General features: G+C 40.6%; 1 protein-coding gene across 1 annotated transcript; it reads left to right on the forward strand.

The window, feature by feature from the left end:
• Positions 1-13,143: 13,143 nt before the first annotated feature.
• Positions 13,144-15,798, forward strand: DLX2 (distal-less homeobox 2). The gene is made up of 3 exons (XM_051991096.1): positions 13,144-13,931; positions 14,542-14,726; positions 15,297-15,798. Exons 1-3 carry the CDS (start codon positions 13,550-13,552, stop codon positions 15,732-15,734), a joined length of 1,005 nt encoding a protein of 334 aa, XP_051847056.1. The 5' UTR covers positions 13,144-13,549; the 3' UTR covers positions 15,735-15,798.
• Positions 15,799-16,836: the final 1,038 nt, after the last annotated feature.

The following is a 16,836-nucleotide window of genomic DNA, read 5'->3' on the forward strand; positions in this document are numbered from 1 at the left end:
ACACCTTGTAGTGTAATGCTCATCTTGTAAAGAGCCAACTTTCATCCCAAGGGACAAACATTGAAGAATATTAGAAGCAGAAGGGACCTTGAAAGCTAAGTTGGTCCAAAAGTCTGCCTATTATCACCTAGATCTTTAGCAATTGGACTAGAATATGGCTCCTATATGTCATAAGAGTTAAGGGCTGATTTGGGGAGAGTTTGTGGCAGGGCAGAATGTAGCTGAGATCTGGCAATCACAGTTTTCTGCTCCAGGAAAATGAGACATTCAGCATTTAATTGCATGTAGCAACATGTTCAACATCAACCATGGCTGCTATAAATCTGTTACATGGCATAGTCCTAACATTGTTCTTTCATGTGGTTAAGACAAGAAGCCACCAAGAAACTGGGTGTTTATTGTCACTATAAAAATGATCAATAGGCAATGAAAGGATTGAGAGAAATTATATTTATAAAAAAGAAAACATACCTTTGAGTAGTATTCTTATGCACATCTCAAAAAGCTTTATTTAATCTCTTTAAAAAAAAAAAAACTCTTTGGGGCTTCCATTCTTATGGACTGGATCTTTCAGTACTTGGATAAACACAAAATCACTAACTGAAATAGGGATAGGCTACTCAAAGCAGATATGTAACCTCACATCTTGGATTTTTAAAATGTAAAAAAGAAAAAAGAAAAAATAGCACCTCAGACTTAGAAACTCTGCCTTGGAACCTGGTGTCATGGGAATTCATCAAATCTGTATCATAGAGTTTGTTCAATAATTCCTGAAACTTCACCTCCAGAGTCTTCCATAAATTCTACCAATGAGAATGAATGCAAAATCATTTAATATGTGATTATTACTAATGATACAAATACAAAAGGTGTGATTGTATCTGATAGTGGAGTATGGTCAAAGAAGGGAGTCAAAAGGATAATGTTTTGATGTATAGTTCAATCAAGTGAACAAAAGCAATGGTATTGCTAATTCAGTTACTATGTCCAGTAGGAAAATTTAATGGATGCAGCACATAGGATGTCAATCTGATGGCTGGCTAGGATGTGAAGCATAATCTGATTTGACCCTGAAGCAGGCAGAGATATATAGTGGGATGGACAAGTTTGTACTCATTCAAATGGCTCAGCCCCAGGGCAGAAGTTCTAAACCTGAGCAGATTAGCTTCTCCAAGATTAACCAGTTTCCCTTGGCAATTTGATGTAGACACCCACATTCAAATAATATACAATAATATACACTACAAGGAAAACACATTATCCAGAGATTGGCATGGGGAAATAAGATTTTTTTTGTTCTGGCAATAATTCCTTCAAATAGCCTTGAGGAAGGCCCTTCCCTTTCATCTTCTGTCCATCTCTATTTCAGATTTCAGCCAATATTTCAAAAAAAGAAAAGAAAAGGCAAGTTGAATGAACAAAAAGACAACACCACTACTGGAGGAAAGAGGAAAGGTGGGAGATGGAATGATTTATGTAGGTCAGTAGCTCTATTTTTGTAAAAAACTCAAAAATTCAAATGTATCTGTGGAGTAATTATAAAAGAGCCTATAAAGTGACATTTTATTTCTATCAAATCAAATGGTTTTTCATAATCAACAAACAAGGAAATAAAAATTTTAAAGACTTAGATATTTTGACAATTTTTCCCCCCGAGGTAATTAGGGTTAAGTGACTTGCCCAGGGTCACACAGCTAGGAAGTATTAAGTGTCTGAGGTCCTCAGATTTGAACTCAGGTCCTCCTGACTTCAGAGCTGGTGCTCTATCCACTGTGCCAACTAGCTGCCCTAGCAAATTATCTTTTTAAATTATTTTTATTTTTTTTCAATAAACAGGCATTTTAAAGTATCATATATCTCCATCTTCACTCTCCCTATTTAGCAATTTTTAAAATAAATAAATAATATCCTTAACATGTAGGTTTGTATGTTCAATCATTTCATTCATGTTTGACTTTTCATGATTCATTTGCAGTTCTCTTGGCAAAGATACTAGAAAGATTTGTCACTTCCTTCTCCAGATCATTTTATAAATGAGGAAGTGGAGGAAAACAGGATTAAGTGACTTATCCAGGGTCATGCAGCTAGTAAGTGTCTGAGGTCACATTTGTTCTCAAGAAGATGCGTCTTCCCTACTTTAGACTCAGCATTCTAACTACTAGCAAAATAAATTCTCACATCGACCATTCCCAAATAAATGCTTCTTTCTGTATTTTATACTTAGCACCTCTCTCTTTGGAAGTAAAAGATAAGTTTTATCATTTTATCTTTCAGACTCAAAGTTTAACATTCTACAAACAAGATTATGATCTAATTCGGGATTGCCTTTGGAAGCAGCTCTTTTTCAATTTGGCAAGTGAGTCAGATTTTACTTACTAATGAATTTTCCAGGGTTTTTTTGTTTTTTGTTTTTTTCACTGTAGCAATTAATTTACATTGGTTAGATTTTTGGATTAAATGGTTATGGTATCAACGTAATTTCTGTGATCCATTTCCTCTTTTTAAAATGGTCAGTTCCTTATTTAAATAATTCAAATTTAAGTTGTTTCCACATATTTTTCTCTTCTTTTTTCTTTTTGCCAAAGAATAAATTTATTTATGAGAAGAGGTTGCAAAGAAAATAAAGAGGTAAAATAGACACCAAAAATGGTAAATATGCAATAAATTTGGTAGAGCATATAGCTAGCAAGGAAAGATTTTTTTTTTAACAATTAACAAATGGGGGCAGCAAGGTGGTAAAATGGCTAAATTCAAATCTAGCCTCAAACACTTAACACTTCCTAGCTGTGTGACATTGGGCAAGTCACTTAATCCCAAGTGCCCCACCCAAAAAAATTAATAATGGAAAAGACAAATTCCCTAGAAAAATTAACAATTAACCAGGAGAAAGGAATACATCGTGAGATGAGAATGCACCATTGAATGGCAGACTAAATCCTAAAAGGGATTTAGCACCCTAAAAGAATTCATTAGCTATAGCAAGGAGAAAGACACCATGAGATATGGGGGAGAGGGAAAGGGAAAGAGATTCCACATTCTTTTCTTAATACTATTTTTTCTTTTTGTTTGTTTTGTTTCATTTACTAATTCTCATTGTAGTTTTGAAGAATTGATGGTGTGGAGACAACAAAGATATAGAATAGGAGAAAGCAGTATACCCAGCTCTCTACTACAACTACTCCAACATAGATTTAGAAGATCACCTGATACAGTAGTGACAGAGAAATCCAACAAGCTATACTGGTGGGTTCTTTTCGTAGTTCAAGATTGTGATTTTAGCTTCCAGGTAAGTGACCAAGAGAGGAATTATAGAACAAGGATAGGTTTGTGGCACAATACTGTTTAATTGATATCAGAATGAGATCTCAGATTCTGTCTGAAGGTGAAGACCAAGAATGAGCTTGCATTGCTGTCCCTGGAATAGGATCATGAGTATAGACCATAAGATTTAAACCATGACAAGGATTTCAAGGGGGAGAAGTGGAGGTGGGCAGTAGGGGGAAAAGTTGCCTGCTGTGCTGTCATTCTAAATCTACAGAACCTTTTAGCTAATTGACAGGGGCTGAGATCAGCTACTGTTTACTGGAGCTCCACCCAGGGGCAAGGCCATTAGAATGTGAGTTTCTCAACAGCAGGATCTGTCCTACTTTGTTATTTGTATCTCCAGGTTTGGCATAGTGCCTTGCATAAATCCTGATTGGTAGAATAATGAACCCCTTTAAGCAATCATATTATTCAATCCACACTGTATATTTCCACTGGACTGGAACTATTCATCATATTTTATACAATTATAATTTCAAATAGTGTGAATTGAAATACATGCAACTACTTCAGGAGATTCATTATTCACACTAATTGAAACCTAACTTTTATAAAGCTTTAATAAATGTTTTATTCACTCATATTGCCTAGACCTAAACTAGGGTCCAGAAACTGCAAAGCTAAACAAGAAGGACAGCAATCAGACAGAACATTTAAATCACACTGAAAATTTGCAGCTGCCTAGCCTTAGCTACCCCTAACATCCTTAATATACACAATATTCAATGCCCATAAAATGCAGTGACAGGACCCTCAGCGATTCAGACCAATACCATACAAAGCCCTAACCTTCTCTCCAGGAATAGAGTTTGGACTTAAGAAAAAATTCCAGTTCAGAGAGTAAGGCTAGAGAAGAGTTTAAAAAAAAAAACAACTGACATTAAAGAGCTATTATGGAAACAGAAACAACCAAGAAACAAATCTAAAAGAAGAAAATAACTCTAAAATATATGCACAAAAAACATAGATTGGCTCCAAGGGCAACTAGAATTCTTAGAAGAGATTTAAAAAGAGTTTTTTTTTTTAAGAGACAAAAATGATCCTGTATTATAAAGGAAATAAAAGTTCTAAAGGAAAGAATTGAAAAAGAAATGAGAATGCTTAAGTAAAGACAAAAAGGAGAATAAGCAGCTTATATAAAACCTTATCAAAGTAAGAGATACCCTGATAGTTAGAATGGACCAAATAAATTAGTGACTCTATGAAGTAAGAAGAAATATTAAAACAGAGATAGAAAAACAAGAGGAGGAAAAGGAAGAGGAGGAGGAGGAGGAGGAGGAGGAGGAGGAGGAGGAGGAGGAGGAGGAGGAGGAGGAGGAAGAGGAGGAGAAGGAGGAGGAGAAGGAAAAGGAAAAGGAGAAGGAGGAAGAGGAAAAGGAGGAGAAGAAGAAGAAAGACATAAAGCAACTGATGGCTAAAACAACCAATTTGAAAAATAGATCTAGAAGATATAATTTAAGAACCACTGTACTAATTGAACACTATGATTAAAAAAAAGAGCCTAGACATAATACTTCAAGACATCATAGAGACAAACTACCTAGATACATTGGAAACATTTTGGATTTCATTCAAAGTGAAAACAGAAAGAACTACATCACCTCCTAAAAATATGCCAAAATGAAAATGCCCAAGAGTTAATGATCTGACCACACAAATTTTGAATCAGAGATAACTTCAATATCATCTGTTAAAATACAATCTATTTTGTTCTTTACAGTATTGTTTAATGTTCACTTTATCCATCATCTATAATTTTGGAATAGGGAAGCTTCTGTATAATCTACAAATCTTTGGTCTCTCTCATTACCTCTCCTTGAACCATGTTTTCCTAAGTTTTTTCTTCCCATATTTCCCTTTTTCCATCCTTGTTCTGAGGTATCCAAATAACAAAGTTTGTGTTGATTTCATCTGGAGGCTTTTATCAAGTTCTTCATAGAATTTTTCTACTATATCTACCCTGTCAATTCTTTTCTTTGCTTCTCTAAGGAATAAGTTAAAGCCCTTTTGCCACTTAGCTATAACTTTTTTTTCCCTTTTGGCTTTGTTTTTAGCAAGAATGTCAGAATTAATATGATTCAGTTCATCCAGATTGATATAATTCAGCTATTCCTCCAACTCCTTGGTCATTGGACAAGCATCTCACATTTAGATTACCAATACTCAAATTCAAATTTATTGATTAAAAATTGTGTGACTTAGCATTCTTTGATCTCTTACCTATAACTCTCTTACCATCACTGCTGAAGTGGAGCCTATTTTTATATTTCGTGTGTGTGTGTGCGTGTGTGTGTGTGTGTGTGTGTGTGTGTGTGTGTGTTGAGAGAGATGTATTTCTTCAAAGTTAGCTAAACTGGGCTTCAGAAAGCAAATTCTATCATACTTGAAGCCTTTCCAGTGTGATAGAACTTGACAGTGGTGGTGACATAGGCTTTACCAACCCAAAATCAGCTCCAAAGTAATGACCCATTGAAGTAAGAATTGGTAGAATACATAAAGATCAACTCATTATTTTTAGCATTCTTTCCATCCTTTATTCCTTCTCTAAATCACTGATGAGAAAGGGAAAGAACACTGCCCTTTCCAGATATGGCTAAAACATCATGAAGAAAAAAAGAGAGGGAAATTGGGTAAAGAAGCAGAAGCAGATGAGAATTCCTTCCTCCAAGCAACTATGTACTTACCCAAAGGAAGCCTTCCAATCACAAGATTCTTGGCCTCTTCTAGCCACTATTTCTTCCCTCTTTTTTTTTGTTTTGTTTTGTTTACTCAAAAGTAAAATGAGCTTATATGTAGTCTGATTACTAGAAGGCAATGGCCAAAATTAGTTCAGTTCAAGAGAGAGGAATGAGAACCTTCTAAATACTGGGGTTCTTCACCTAAATTGGGGATTGAGGTATCTGGATCAATAGTAGCTCTCATAGCTGCCTTCTAGACTTGATTACACTTGGGGGGTTTTGGTTAGGGTGTGGTGGATGGGTTGCTTAAACAGGTACTTTTATCCAAAGCTGCTACTGATATTCAGGCTTTCTTTCCCTAGCAAATAGATTCAAGGAAGAAGGAGAAAATGAAGGTTAGGGTTAAAGCCAGACTTTTTTTTTTCTTCTTTAAGACATCATTCTAAAACGTTCACCCAGCACCACCGGCTTTATAAAGATCTGAGCATCTACTGAAAGGTTTTTTGTGAACATTTCCAGCAATGCAAATTGGGGAAGGGGGAGGTAGGGGGAAAGTATGCCTGCTTTCTTGGGAGATTTGCGAGCAAGATATGTTGACAACATTCTTGCTAACTGCCTCTCACCATGTATTATGGGTGCTCCTGGAAGGGCAAAGGTAACAAGAGAACAGTCTGATTATCTTGCAGTCTTTGTCCCTGGGAAAAAAAAAAATGAATGTGATTTATTCCATCAGTGTTTATGCAACTCGGAATCCAAAGCCTTGGAAGGGCGATCTGGCAGCTTTTAGTGATCAAAGGAAAATGCATTTTACTCTTCCAGTGATGTTTGCCTTGTAAACCCTTTGAATATTTGGACTTCTTCAGTAAGAATAGTGCTTTGGACCAAACTACTTGGTGACAAACTGTACTACTAGAACCCCTCAATCAAGCCCATGGTGGTCTCTGCTCCTCAGAGTTCAGAACACTTCCTATTGTTCACGTGATCCTCTTTAAAACAGTCAAAACTGAGCTGGTATTTCATATACATACAGTACTGGGATTTCATCCTTTATACAGCTAAGGAAAGCCCCTAATTCTTATTCAAACCCCTTGGGCTTATTCAAAATCAAGTTGATATTAAAGATAATTCTCATAATGAATCAGAGCAGAGACTAAACATCCGGCAGTTTGAGCTATATATCCACCTCTTTATTCTTAATTGAAGGGCATCAGCAATATCTCTTCCCATTTATAAACTGTTCATAGGATTTCAGTCTAGAAGAGACCTAAAGGATCATCTAGTCCAATCCTTTGCATTTTACAGATGAGGTAACTGAGTCCCATGAAGGGTGGGTTTTCTCAAGTATCCAACTGGGATTAAGTTTTGATTGAGACTGCATGGACAATTCCATGGCCCAGTGGATAGAGTATCAGCTCTGGAATCAGGAGTGCCTCAGGTCAAATAGGCTCAGATTTACTTACTAGATATGTGACCCTGTATAAGTCACTTAACAAGAGAGAGAAAAAGAGAGAGAGAAAGAGAGAGAGAGAGAGAGAGAGAGAGAGAGAGAGTTCAGAATCTTTAAGATTATTCAATATAGTCTGCCCTCTACAACAAAGAAAATCCCTTTCAGATCACTTCTGTTGGAGGAGTCCCTTTCAACCCAATCTATAATCTTTTTAGCTGTCCCTTTTATCTCCAAAATCTCCACTTAAAGTAATGGGGCAAAGTGCTTAGGATCATAAGTATGGAGGTTCTTACAGTTCAGTTTGCTCACAGATCCAAGTAGGCCTAGAGGGTTTAGCTGTGAGATCTTAGGACGTCAGGAAAATTCAGAAGATAGAAAGGTGCTGGTTAGGTTGAAGGAGATATAGTGATGTCAGTTATAGAGACATGCGTAGGAAGCAGAATTGAGTATTCTCTTAAAAATAACAACAATCTTTCTAAAGATGCTTGCTGTTGTCAGAGGAGGAGATGTAGTGAAGAAATTACTGATTTGGCATCAAAAGTCTTGGGTTCCAATCTCCAGTCTGTTACTAAACACCTGTATAATGTTGGCCCAGTCACTTAATTAGTCTGTGGGCTTGTTTCTTCATCTGTAAAATGGGGAGGGGGGGAGAGGGAGGGGAGAAAGAGGAGGTTCCCGAGGCAACCTCCAAAGTCCCAGCCAGCCGATTAAATACCGAGTGCAATAGAATGTATCTCTCTCTACTTTCCCTCCTCACCGATAAAAGTGCTTCATGGAAGACTAGAGTAGGATCTGACAGTTTGGACGTTTGAATTGAAAGAGGTTGTCTGAGTGCTGACCCCTGCTCCAAGAGCCCCACTCCCTCCCCGCAGCCACGTGGTCCCCTCCTCCGCAAGCTGCCCTTTTCCCCTGGTCCCAAATTGTGGTTGGTCACAGAGGCTTTTCTACAGAATTGACTCTGGGAGCACAGACTGTTTTCTTCAAAGGATGTAATTTTTCAAATGCACCAGTCTGATTGCAGCCGAAGCGGGGTCTAAGCAGAAAAAGCAAAAGTGGGGGGGAGAGAAGAGAGGGTGAGGGAACCAAGATAGAGAGGCAGAAAGAACTATGTGAAGTCATAAAGAGCCACATAGTATCTCACGGAATCTATAGAGTAACTGGAATTTTTGTTTTGCAGAAAATGTCCAGAAAGAATACGAAGGGGAAGGTTACTCAGCTACAGAAAAAGTCAGTTAACAAAAAAAAAAAACTGAAGAAAAATGAAAAGGAGAAAGGAAACTCTTGAAGGATTCATGAAGGACCCATGAACTCACTTATTAAAAAATGCTTTGTAACACACATGCATACACACATATGTAAATTACCCTCCCCCCTCCCAAACTTCTTAAAGGGCTTGGTCTGTTTTCTTTTGTCTTTGTTTTCCCAGAACTTAGTACCAGGCCTCACAGCAGGGGCTTAATAAATTTGTTGGAGACCTCATTGTACAGTTGAAAAAATGCTAGTACTATAGTACTATCTGAATTGGCCCAATCATTCTAAAAACCATTTGAATTTATGCTAAAAAAGTTATTATAATGTCCAAACACTTTCACCCAGAAATCACACCGCTAAGCATATATAAGGTCAGCATATAAGAAGGTCAGTCACCAAAAAAAAGGTCTCATATGGACTAAAGTATTTATAAGCTCAGTTTTCGTAATACCAAAGAAGGGGAAACAAAATAAATCTTCATCCATTGAGAATAAGTAGTCAAAATGTGGCAGAGGAATGTGATGGAATATTATGTGTTGTAAGAAAAAATAAATATGAAAAATACAGAGAAATATGGGAAGACATAAGACCTAAGGCTAATAAGCAAAACCAAGAAAACAAAATGATTAAACAATGCAAAGAATAATCATGATAAAATAGAAACTGAATGCTGCACAATTATAATGACCAAGTTGAGCCCCAAAGAAAATATAGAAATAACTTTGGATATGGAATGTTGTGTTTTAAATTCTGATTATGTTGGTTAATTTTGCTGCTCTGTTTGTTTTTGTTTGGGGGGGTGTTGTTTTGTTTTGGTCTCTAGTCGGTTGTTATAAGGTATTAGGGATGAAGAAAGAGAAGGTGGAGGAAGGAAGGGAGAGAGGGAAGGGAGGGAAGGAAGGAAGGGAGGAAAGGAAAGAAGGAAAGAAGGAAGGAAGGAAGGAAGGAAGGGAGGGAGGGAATGAGGGAGGGAGGGAATGAGGGAGGGAGGGAAAACTATTTGGAATTCCAAATGGGGGTCTATAAAAATTCAAGTCATTCAGGTCCTTTTGGGTGAAAATGCATAATAGGATGACGTTAGGAAAGAAGAGCACAATTTGCAGAACCACAGTCAGCCTGGGGCAAAACAGCAGCAGCGGCAAAATTGTCTTTGAAACTCTCTCATCCACACCCTCCTTTGGAAGTCCCTTAACTCTAGGCGCCTACCTCTCATCCCACTCTCCAAAGGCTAGCTGTCAACTAATCTCCACAGAGATGTTATCTAGTAACGGTTTAAGGCATAATCCTTCCTGGGGCATCGGCCTTCTAATAAGCATCTTTAAAAGGCTAGAAAGGTGATGGCAAGAATACTAGACCTAAAGTCAGAGGACCTGAATCATACTGTCAGACTTTGCAACATACTAGGTATGTGATTGTATGCAAATCACTTATAATCTCTGAGTCCAGGTTTTCTCATCTATGTAATGGGGATAGGAATATTTGCACTACTTGCTTCACAGAGTAGTTGTGAAGATCACAATATACAAAATGCTTTACACTTTGTAAACCAAAAGGCACTCTGTGGCAATCATCATTAATATAATGAATTATTATTACTGACATCCTATTAAAGGAAAGAAAATTCTCAACACTCCAATGGTGGCCAGAGGAGAAGGAAGATGTGGCAACGTCACCAGTAAAGAAAGTCTAAGCGTTCAGATATTTATTAAGCACCTTCTGTGTACAAAGCAGGAGAAGCTAGTGTGCAATAATATATTACGTCCTGGACTTGGTCTCAGAAATACCTGGGGTAAAATGCTTCTTCTGAAATTCACTAGCTGTGTGACTATGAACAAGTTACTCAACTTCTCCGAAAACTAGACATCACAAATACGTTGCGATCTGCTTCGATGGAATATTTACACTAATAAGTCATTTGTCTTTGATATATGGGTAAATCAAGGTGCTAAACCCGGGGAGTACAAAGCCAACAGGGTGGAATTTGCAGTTCTAGAGAGAAAGTGGAGGTAGGGGTGAAGAATACAGCACCGAATCAGGAGTGGAGGCGGCAAACGAGAGATCAGACAAAGAGCTCTTGTAATATTTGAGTAGAGAAAGAAAGACAGCTAATCGTTTGAGAAGGTTTCAAGGAAGAATCTTCTGAACGCTCTCCCCACCCTACAGGGTGAAAGACTGCTGCTCTTCAGATCCCAAAAAACTACATGGACACCTCCTCCCAATATACCTCTCCATTCTTTTTTTCTCACCCTAACTGCTTTGGATAAATCTCGAAACTGACTGGAGGGGAGGGGGGAGGGGGCGGAGATCTTTAACTCTGAGTTCTCTAAACTTTAGTGATTGAGAGCTGAATTTTCAGTCTGCATTACTCTCTCTCCATATTCGAAAAATGAATTGAGGGAAGAAGTATTGCCCAGTTCTGTACTAGGAAAAGAAATTAATTTCAGTTAGCTCCAACAGTCTTTCCTTCTGGCTTTCTAGAAAATGGAAGCAATTATCTAGGTAGAGTTTTTCAAGTTTAAAATTACTTTTGCTTCAATTTTCCGGGTGTTAGGGAAGTGGGTTTGGGCTTAAATTACTCAGACAATTGCTTTAATACTTGACTTATCAGTATGAATCTCCACTCCATCTTCAATACACTTGCTCTATGCTCTTTGTGTCTGATCTCTTTAGCACACACACCTTGGACCAGTAGTTGTTTTCCTTTCAGAGTGAGGCCTCCTGACATTTACTAGAAGTCTCACTAAAAAGCATTACAATGTAGAACATGATGCACAGGTTTTTACAAGGTTGTTCCTTGACTAAAACAGAGGCTAGGAGGCAGATCTGGGTTTTATTTGAAGGAGGCATTCCGTCCTCTCTCATTGTTGCCCTAATAGCGAGTCTTTGTATAGCGCTAATGCCGAATATTAATTTTATATTTGCTTTTTCCCCCTCTGGGGATGAAGACCGGGATAATATATTTTTTCAGAGTATCAACTTGTTTTCCAGGACATTGTTGTTACAACAAGTTCATTCGACGACACAGTTATGCATTTGGGTTGAGGATCTTCAGACTGTGAGCGCTAGCACAATTTTGTGGCTTTTAATTACTATTTTGTTCAGCTGGGGGGTTTGAGAGACTGGCGCCTAGGGATGATTACACTGTCTACCTCTACCTGAGGCTTAATGAAGCATGCTTCTACTTCCACTAGGTGGCGCTATGAGGCAAGATCAAAAACAACCTGAAAAGTCTACCCCCTCTCTCCACCCCTCACCCGGACTACCCATGTCCACGAAGTATATTTTTTCCTCCCTATTTAAGTCATCGCTTAGTTATTGATTTGGAGGGCTTTTTTTTTTTTTTTAAGCAAGTCGCTACTGTAGTAGGAGGGAAGGCAGGGAGAGAGGGAAAGACAATGGAAATGTTGCTGCAAATGTCCTAAAGTTTCTAAAAGTAAAGTAAGTAAAAACAGAGCAGCCTTATCCCATAAGGTAAACCTTTTTTAGTGAATTCGTGTTGAAAATGTAGCAAGACTTCAGAAATTTCAGAAGGAAACATGACTCCTTCACTTAAATGTTAATTACTTAGTTTTTTTATAGATGTCATATTTGGAGGTCATCTAAACCAATTTCCCACACAAGTAGGGGGGAAAAAAATCACACTATCACTATTTGGTGTGGTTAATTACCCATCAAATGCTTATAAGACTAACATATACATTCTATTACCTAAAGCCTAGGTGTGTCAGGTAAGAACAAGGAAAAGTGGTTTTCGAATGTATGATGAACAAGAATACCTTTGTATTTATATAACTTTTCTTTCAAGCAACAACAACACCCCCAAAAAAAAACCACCTTAAGTACACTAATTAAACGTTCAGATATCGCCATAATAGTTGGTACAGGTGGCAGGTGTTATTATTACAAGGTTTATAGATAATTCAGAATAGCTGAATGTGTAGATGGATCTAAGTGCCAAAGATTTCGAGGGAAAGAGCAAAGAACCAGAGTTTACCTGGCTCTCAACACCTTTTTTTTTGTGTGTGTGTGTGTGATTAATGTTTGAAAATAAAGATAAAATCTGACCTAGGATTTACTTCGAGTAATTTATAATAAACAAAATGGGAGAAAGTGAAAACTTTTTTCATTTGGAGCAATAGGCCATAGTCGTTTTACCCCTCCTCCTGACTACCCTCTACCTCCACCCTATTCCCCCATTACCCACCCACCCAATTCCCTTCCCCCTTCCATCCCCTCTTCTTTCATCGCCGCTCCGAAAGCCTCGGCCTTAGAACAGCAGCCGCTGCTGCAGCCGCAGCACACGCCATGTGACACCCGCCTCCTGTCTGGGCGTTCTAAGGAACCCGGAGACTTCTGCGGGGCCGGAATAGCGATTGGCTGTTGCTAGGTGACGTCGCCTGCCCTCACGTGACAAGTGTTAAATGCCCGCCCGGCAGGAGCCAGCTCCTCAGACAATCGTAAAGCTGCTCCTGACCGCTCACCTGCTCCTGCCTCCCAGAGCCTACTACTGCTGCCCCCGCCGCCCCTCCCCCCTTCAGTTCTCCTCCCCCGCCCGTGCCCAGTGCTGGCAGAGGAGGAGAGCATGGTGGGGTAGAGGATGAGTCGGCCAGCAGACACAGAGGCAGTGGTCCCGAGTGGTCCCCACTGATCACCTCCCCCGCCCAGAAGAGGAGGAGGAGGAGGAGGAGGAGGGGTTCCTAGATAATTGCCACATTTCTTGTTTTCCTTCTCCCCCACCCCCTTCCCCGTAATTACTTTGGTTGCCCGAGGGGAGAGGGAGCGACGGAGGAGCCGCCCGCCTGGTCCTCCCGGGTGCCCCACCGCCTGCTCCTTCCCGTCCCGGGGCAGGATGACTGGAGTCTTTGACAATCTGGTGGCTGATATGCACTCGAACCAGATCACTGCCTCCAGCAGTTACCACCAACACCACCACCAGCACAGCGGCAGCGGCAACAGCAGCACGAGTCTGCACAAGCCCCAGGAGTCCCCCACGCTACCCGTGTCCACCGCCACGGACAGCAGCTACTACACGAACCAGCAACACGGGGCAGGGGGCAGCAGCGGCGGCGGCGGGTCCCCCTACGCGCAGATGGGCTCCTACCAGTACCACGCCAGCGGCCTCAACACCGTTCCTTACTCTACCAAAGCGGGCTACGACCTGGGCTACACCGCGGCGTACAGCTCCTATGGGCCCTACGGAACCAGCTCCTCCCCGGCCAACAATGAGCCCGGTACGGGTAATTCTTGCACAACTAATTGGTGCTGTCTTTCTTGCTTCATGTTGCTTCATGGATGGAGGGGAGGGGGGAGAAGTTGTGGGGGAAAGGGTTTCCAGTATCTGCCTGGTCTCATATATTTTACAGGTTATTATCCCCTCCATCTGTATTCCTCCTCCATTCATCCCATCCTTTAGTTTCCCACTTTTTTTCTCTTCCTCAATTCCGAAACTGGTTTCCTTGGCCGAAGAAGTTTTTTAAGAAGTTGAGATGAGAAGGAGAAATTTTCAAGAAAGGGAGAAATACGCATACAATGTATTCGTTGACTTTTTTCTTTTTATCCGAGTTTCTTTTCTGTAATACATTTCTTTTGCTTCTTTTTCGTCCCATGCTACCCCACCCGCCTTTAAAAAAGAAAGTTTTGAGGAAGGGCAGAGGAAACCTGATTCATTCCCAACCGAAAATCCCTAGAAAGAAAATTAGGTGAAGTTTCTTGGCCCGGGATTGATTCTCTGACCACCACACTTTAAGAGACAATGTGTGATGGGGCACCAGCGGGCGTCCCAGTTCTTGTTTGGCGGGTTCCTTCATTGTTCTCTCTCTTATTGTCTTTCTTTCGTTTCAGAAAAAGAAGAATGCGAGCCCGAAATCAGAATAGTGAACGGGAAGCCAAAGAAAGTGAGGAAACCTCGAACCATTTATTCCAGTTTCCAGTTAGCAGCTCTTCAGAGGCGATTCCAAAAGACTCAGTACTTGGCACTGCCCGAAAGAGCTGAACTAGCCGCCTCTCTAGGCCTCACACAGACTCAGGTAAAGGGCTCCCCGCTTTTCCTGCCCCCTGAGCATGGGTTTTCGACCGCTGGAGATTTTCCAACCTTGAAGTTGGCCCAGGGGCAGGAGTTCTAGCTGTAATGAATTTCCATCCATCCATAGTTATTACATATATGTACTTTAAAAAGGCCTGCTGACTCACAATTCAGCATATGAAATTAGAAGTGACAAATCCTTAGTGGCTGGAATAATGGCATTGACCAGTGGGAGTGAGAAAGGATAAACTTAATTAGCATTCAGGGATAATGTTCTCCTGATAAGAGTTGTAATAATTGATTGGCCCTTCGTTTCTAACTTTTCATTAGTCCCCTACTCTTATAATGTATACTCTTGTCCACCCATTCATGGATTTAATACATATTCACTCTTTTAAAAAAAATTTTCCAGTTGGTCAAAAGTATTTATTGGTCGAAAGAATTCATTTTCCGAACTGATTGAGATCTTCAAAGTTCTCCTCCTCCCTGCTGTTTCAATCTCTGTTTCTTCTTCTTCCTTTTCTTGCCTCAACTTTTCTGTACATTAATTAACCAGTTTCCCTTTTTCACAAAGGTCAAGATCTGGTTCCAGAATCGCCGTTCTAAGTTCAAGAAGATGTGGAAAAGTGGAGAAATTCCTTCAGACCAGCATCCCGGGAGCAGTGCCTCTCCACCCTGCGCATCACCTCCAGTCTCAGCACCAGCTACCTGGGATTTCACCCCTCACCAGCGGATGAACAGCGCCGGAGGAGGAGGAGGAGGAGGAGGCAGTGGAGGTAGCGCTAGCGGAGGTGGAGGTAGCTCAGGCTCCAGTCCCAGCAGCGGTACTTCAGCTTTCCTAGGCAACTATCCGTGGTACCACCAGGCTTCCAGCTCGGCTTCCCACCTCCAGGCCAGTGCACCGCTATTGCAGCATACCCAGCCCCCGCAGGCCCATCACCACCACCATCCCCACCACCATCATCACCACAGCAGCAGCAGCTCAGCCGTGAGCGCAGGGACGATATTTTAACTTTGGAAGAGATTGGGAGAGAGAGAGAAAGAGAAAGAGAGAGAGAAAGAGAGAGAGAGAGAGAGAGAGAGAGAGAGAGAGAGAGAGAGAGAGAGAGAGAGAGAGAGAGAGAGACAGACAGACTCCTCACAATGGCTGCTGCCTACCCACAGTATTTCTTTATTCTTCTGTCATCCCAGACTCCAGTCCACATCCCCTCTCCTTGAGTAAAGAGGGAAGGTACACCCCAAAAGCCCCTGCTCCTCTTAGGGACAGATTCTGGTGCTTTGATAGCTCTTTTCCGTCCAACTGCCAATGCATTTGTAAAGTTACGAGGCTTTATGCCCTGTGGGTTTTTCTGAGTAATACGTGGGGAAAGGACTTTGCTTAGTCGGGATACTCAAGGGAACTGGGGCTTCCGCCACATTTCAGGTCAGCTTCCTTCTCCCCAAGCTCTCTTTCAAGACCGGACTTATCAATAACTCTCCACTCTCAGTCTTCTCTACCCCACCTCCACCCCTGTCCTTAAAGGTCAGGGAACGTCTCCCCGAAGCTATGAACAAAGTCCTGAAGAGTGATGTTTTCCTCCCTCCTTCCCAGCTTGGCCATTTCTCCCTCTCCCCAAGGGTTCACGCTGAATTGCGTTGCTCTTTTCCAGGGTCAGTCGCTCAGCCTCCTGTTCTGCCTCCAACCCTTCCTCTTTCCTCTCCCTCATTCCCACCCCTCACATACACACACTCGTGCGAGCAAAAAAGAATCCTCTGTTATAAACTTCATTGTGGGCCCAATTCCATTCTTTTCCTTCCTCAATTTTCCCTTTCCTCACGTTGTCCTTGCCGACTTTTTTTTTTTTCTTTTTTGCTGTGGTGTGTGTTCCTGGCCTTCGTCCCCTTAGCTCTCTAGGAAAAAGCATAGGAGATCTCCACTCCTCTTCCTCCTCCTCTTCCTTCTCATCTATCACCAGTGGAGTTTTTTTATTTTTATTTTTTTAAAAGTTTAGGTGCCTTTGCGGATGACCTCATTTTGATGTTAAAAATGATTTTTTTATATGTGGACATTGCAAAAAAAAGTGTTTAAATTATCTTTTTTAAAATCAATTCAGGATTATTATCCTGAAAAACAC

The sequence above is a fragment of the Antechinus flavipes genome, chromosome 3 (genome assembly GCF_016432865.1).
Source record: "Antechinus flavipes isolate AdamAnt ecotype Samford, QLD, Australia chromosome 3, AdamAnt_v2, whole genome shotgun sequence".
NCBI classification, from domain to species: domain Eukaryota; kingdom Metazoa; phylum Chordata; class Mammalia; order Dasyuromorphia; family Dasyuridae; genus Antechinus; species Antechinus flavipes.

Excerpts from the sequence above, each read along its gene's own strand:
- DLX2 (XM_051991096.1), top strand. The coding sequence starts at position 13,550 with ATGACTGGAGTCTTTGACAATCTGGTGGCTGATATGCACTCGAACCAG. Across the intron at positions 13,932-14,541 it reads CCCGGCCAACAATGAGCCCG|AAAAAGAAGAATGCGAGCCC; the intron begins GTACGGGTAATT and ends CTTTCGTTTCAG. Across the intron at positions 14,727-15,296 it reads TAGGCCTCACACAGACTCAG|GTCAAGATCTGGTTCCAGAA; the intron begins GTAAAGGGCTCC and ends TTTTTCACAAAG.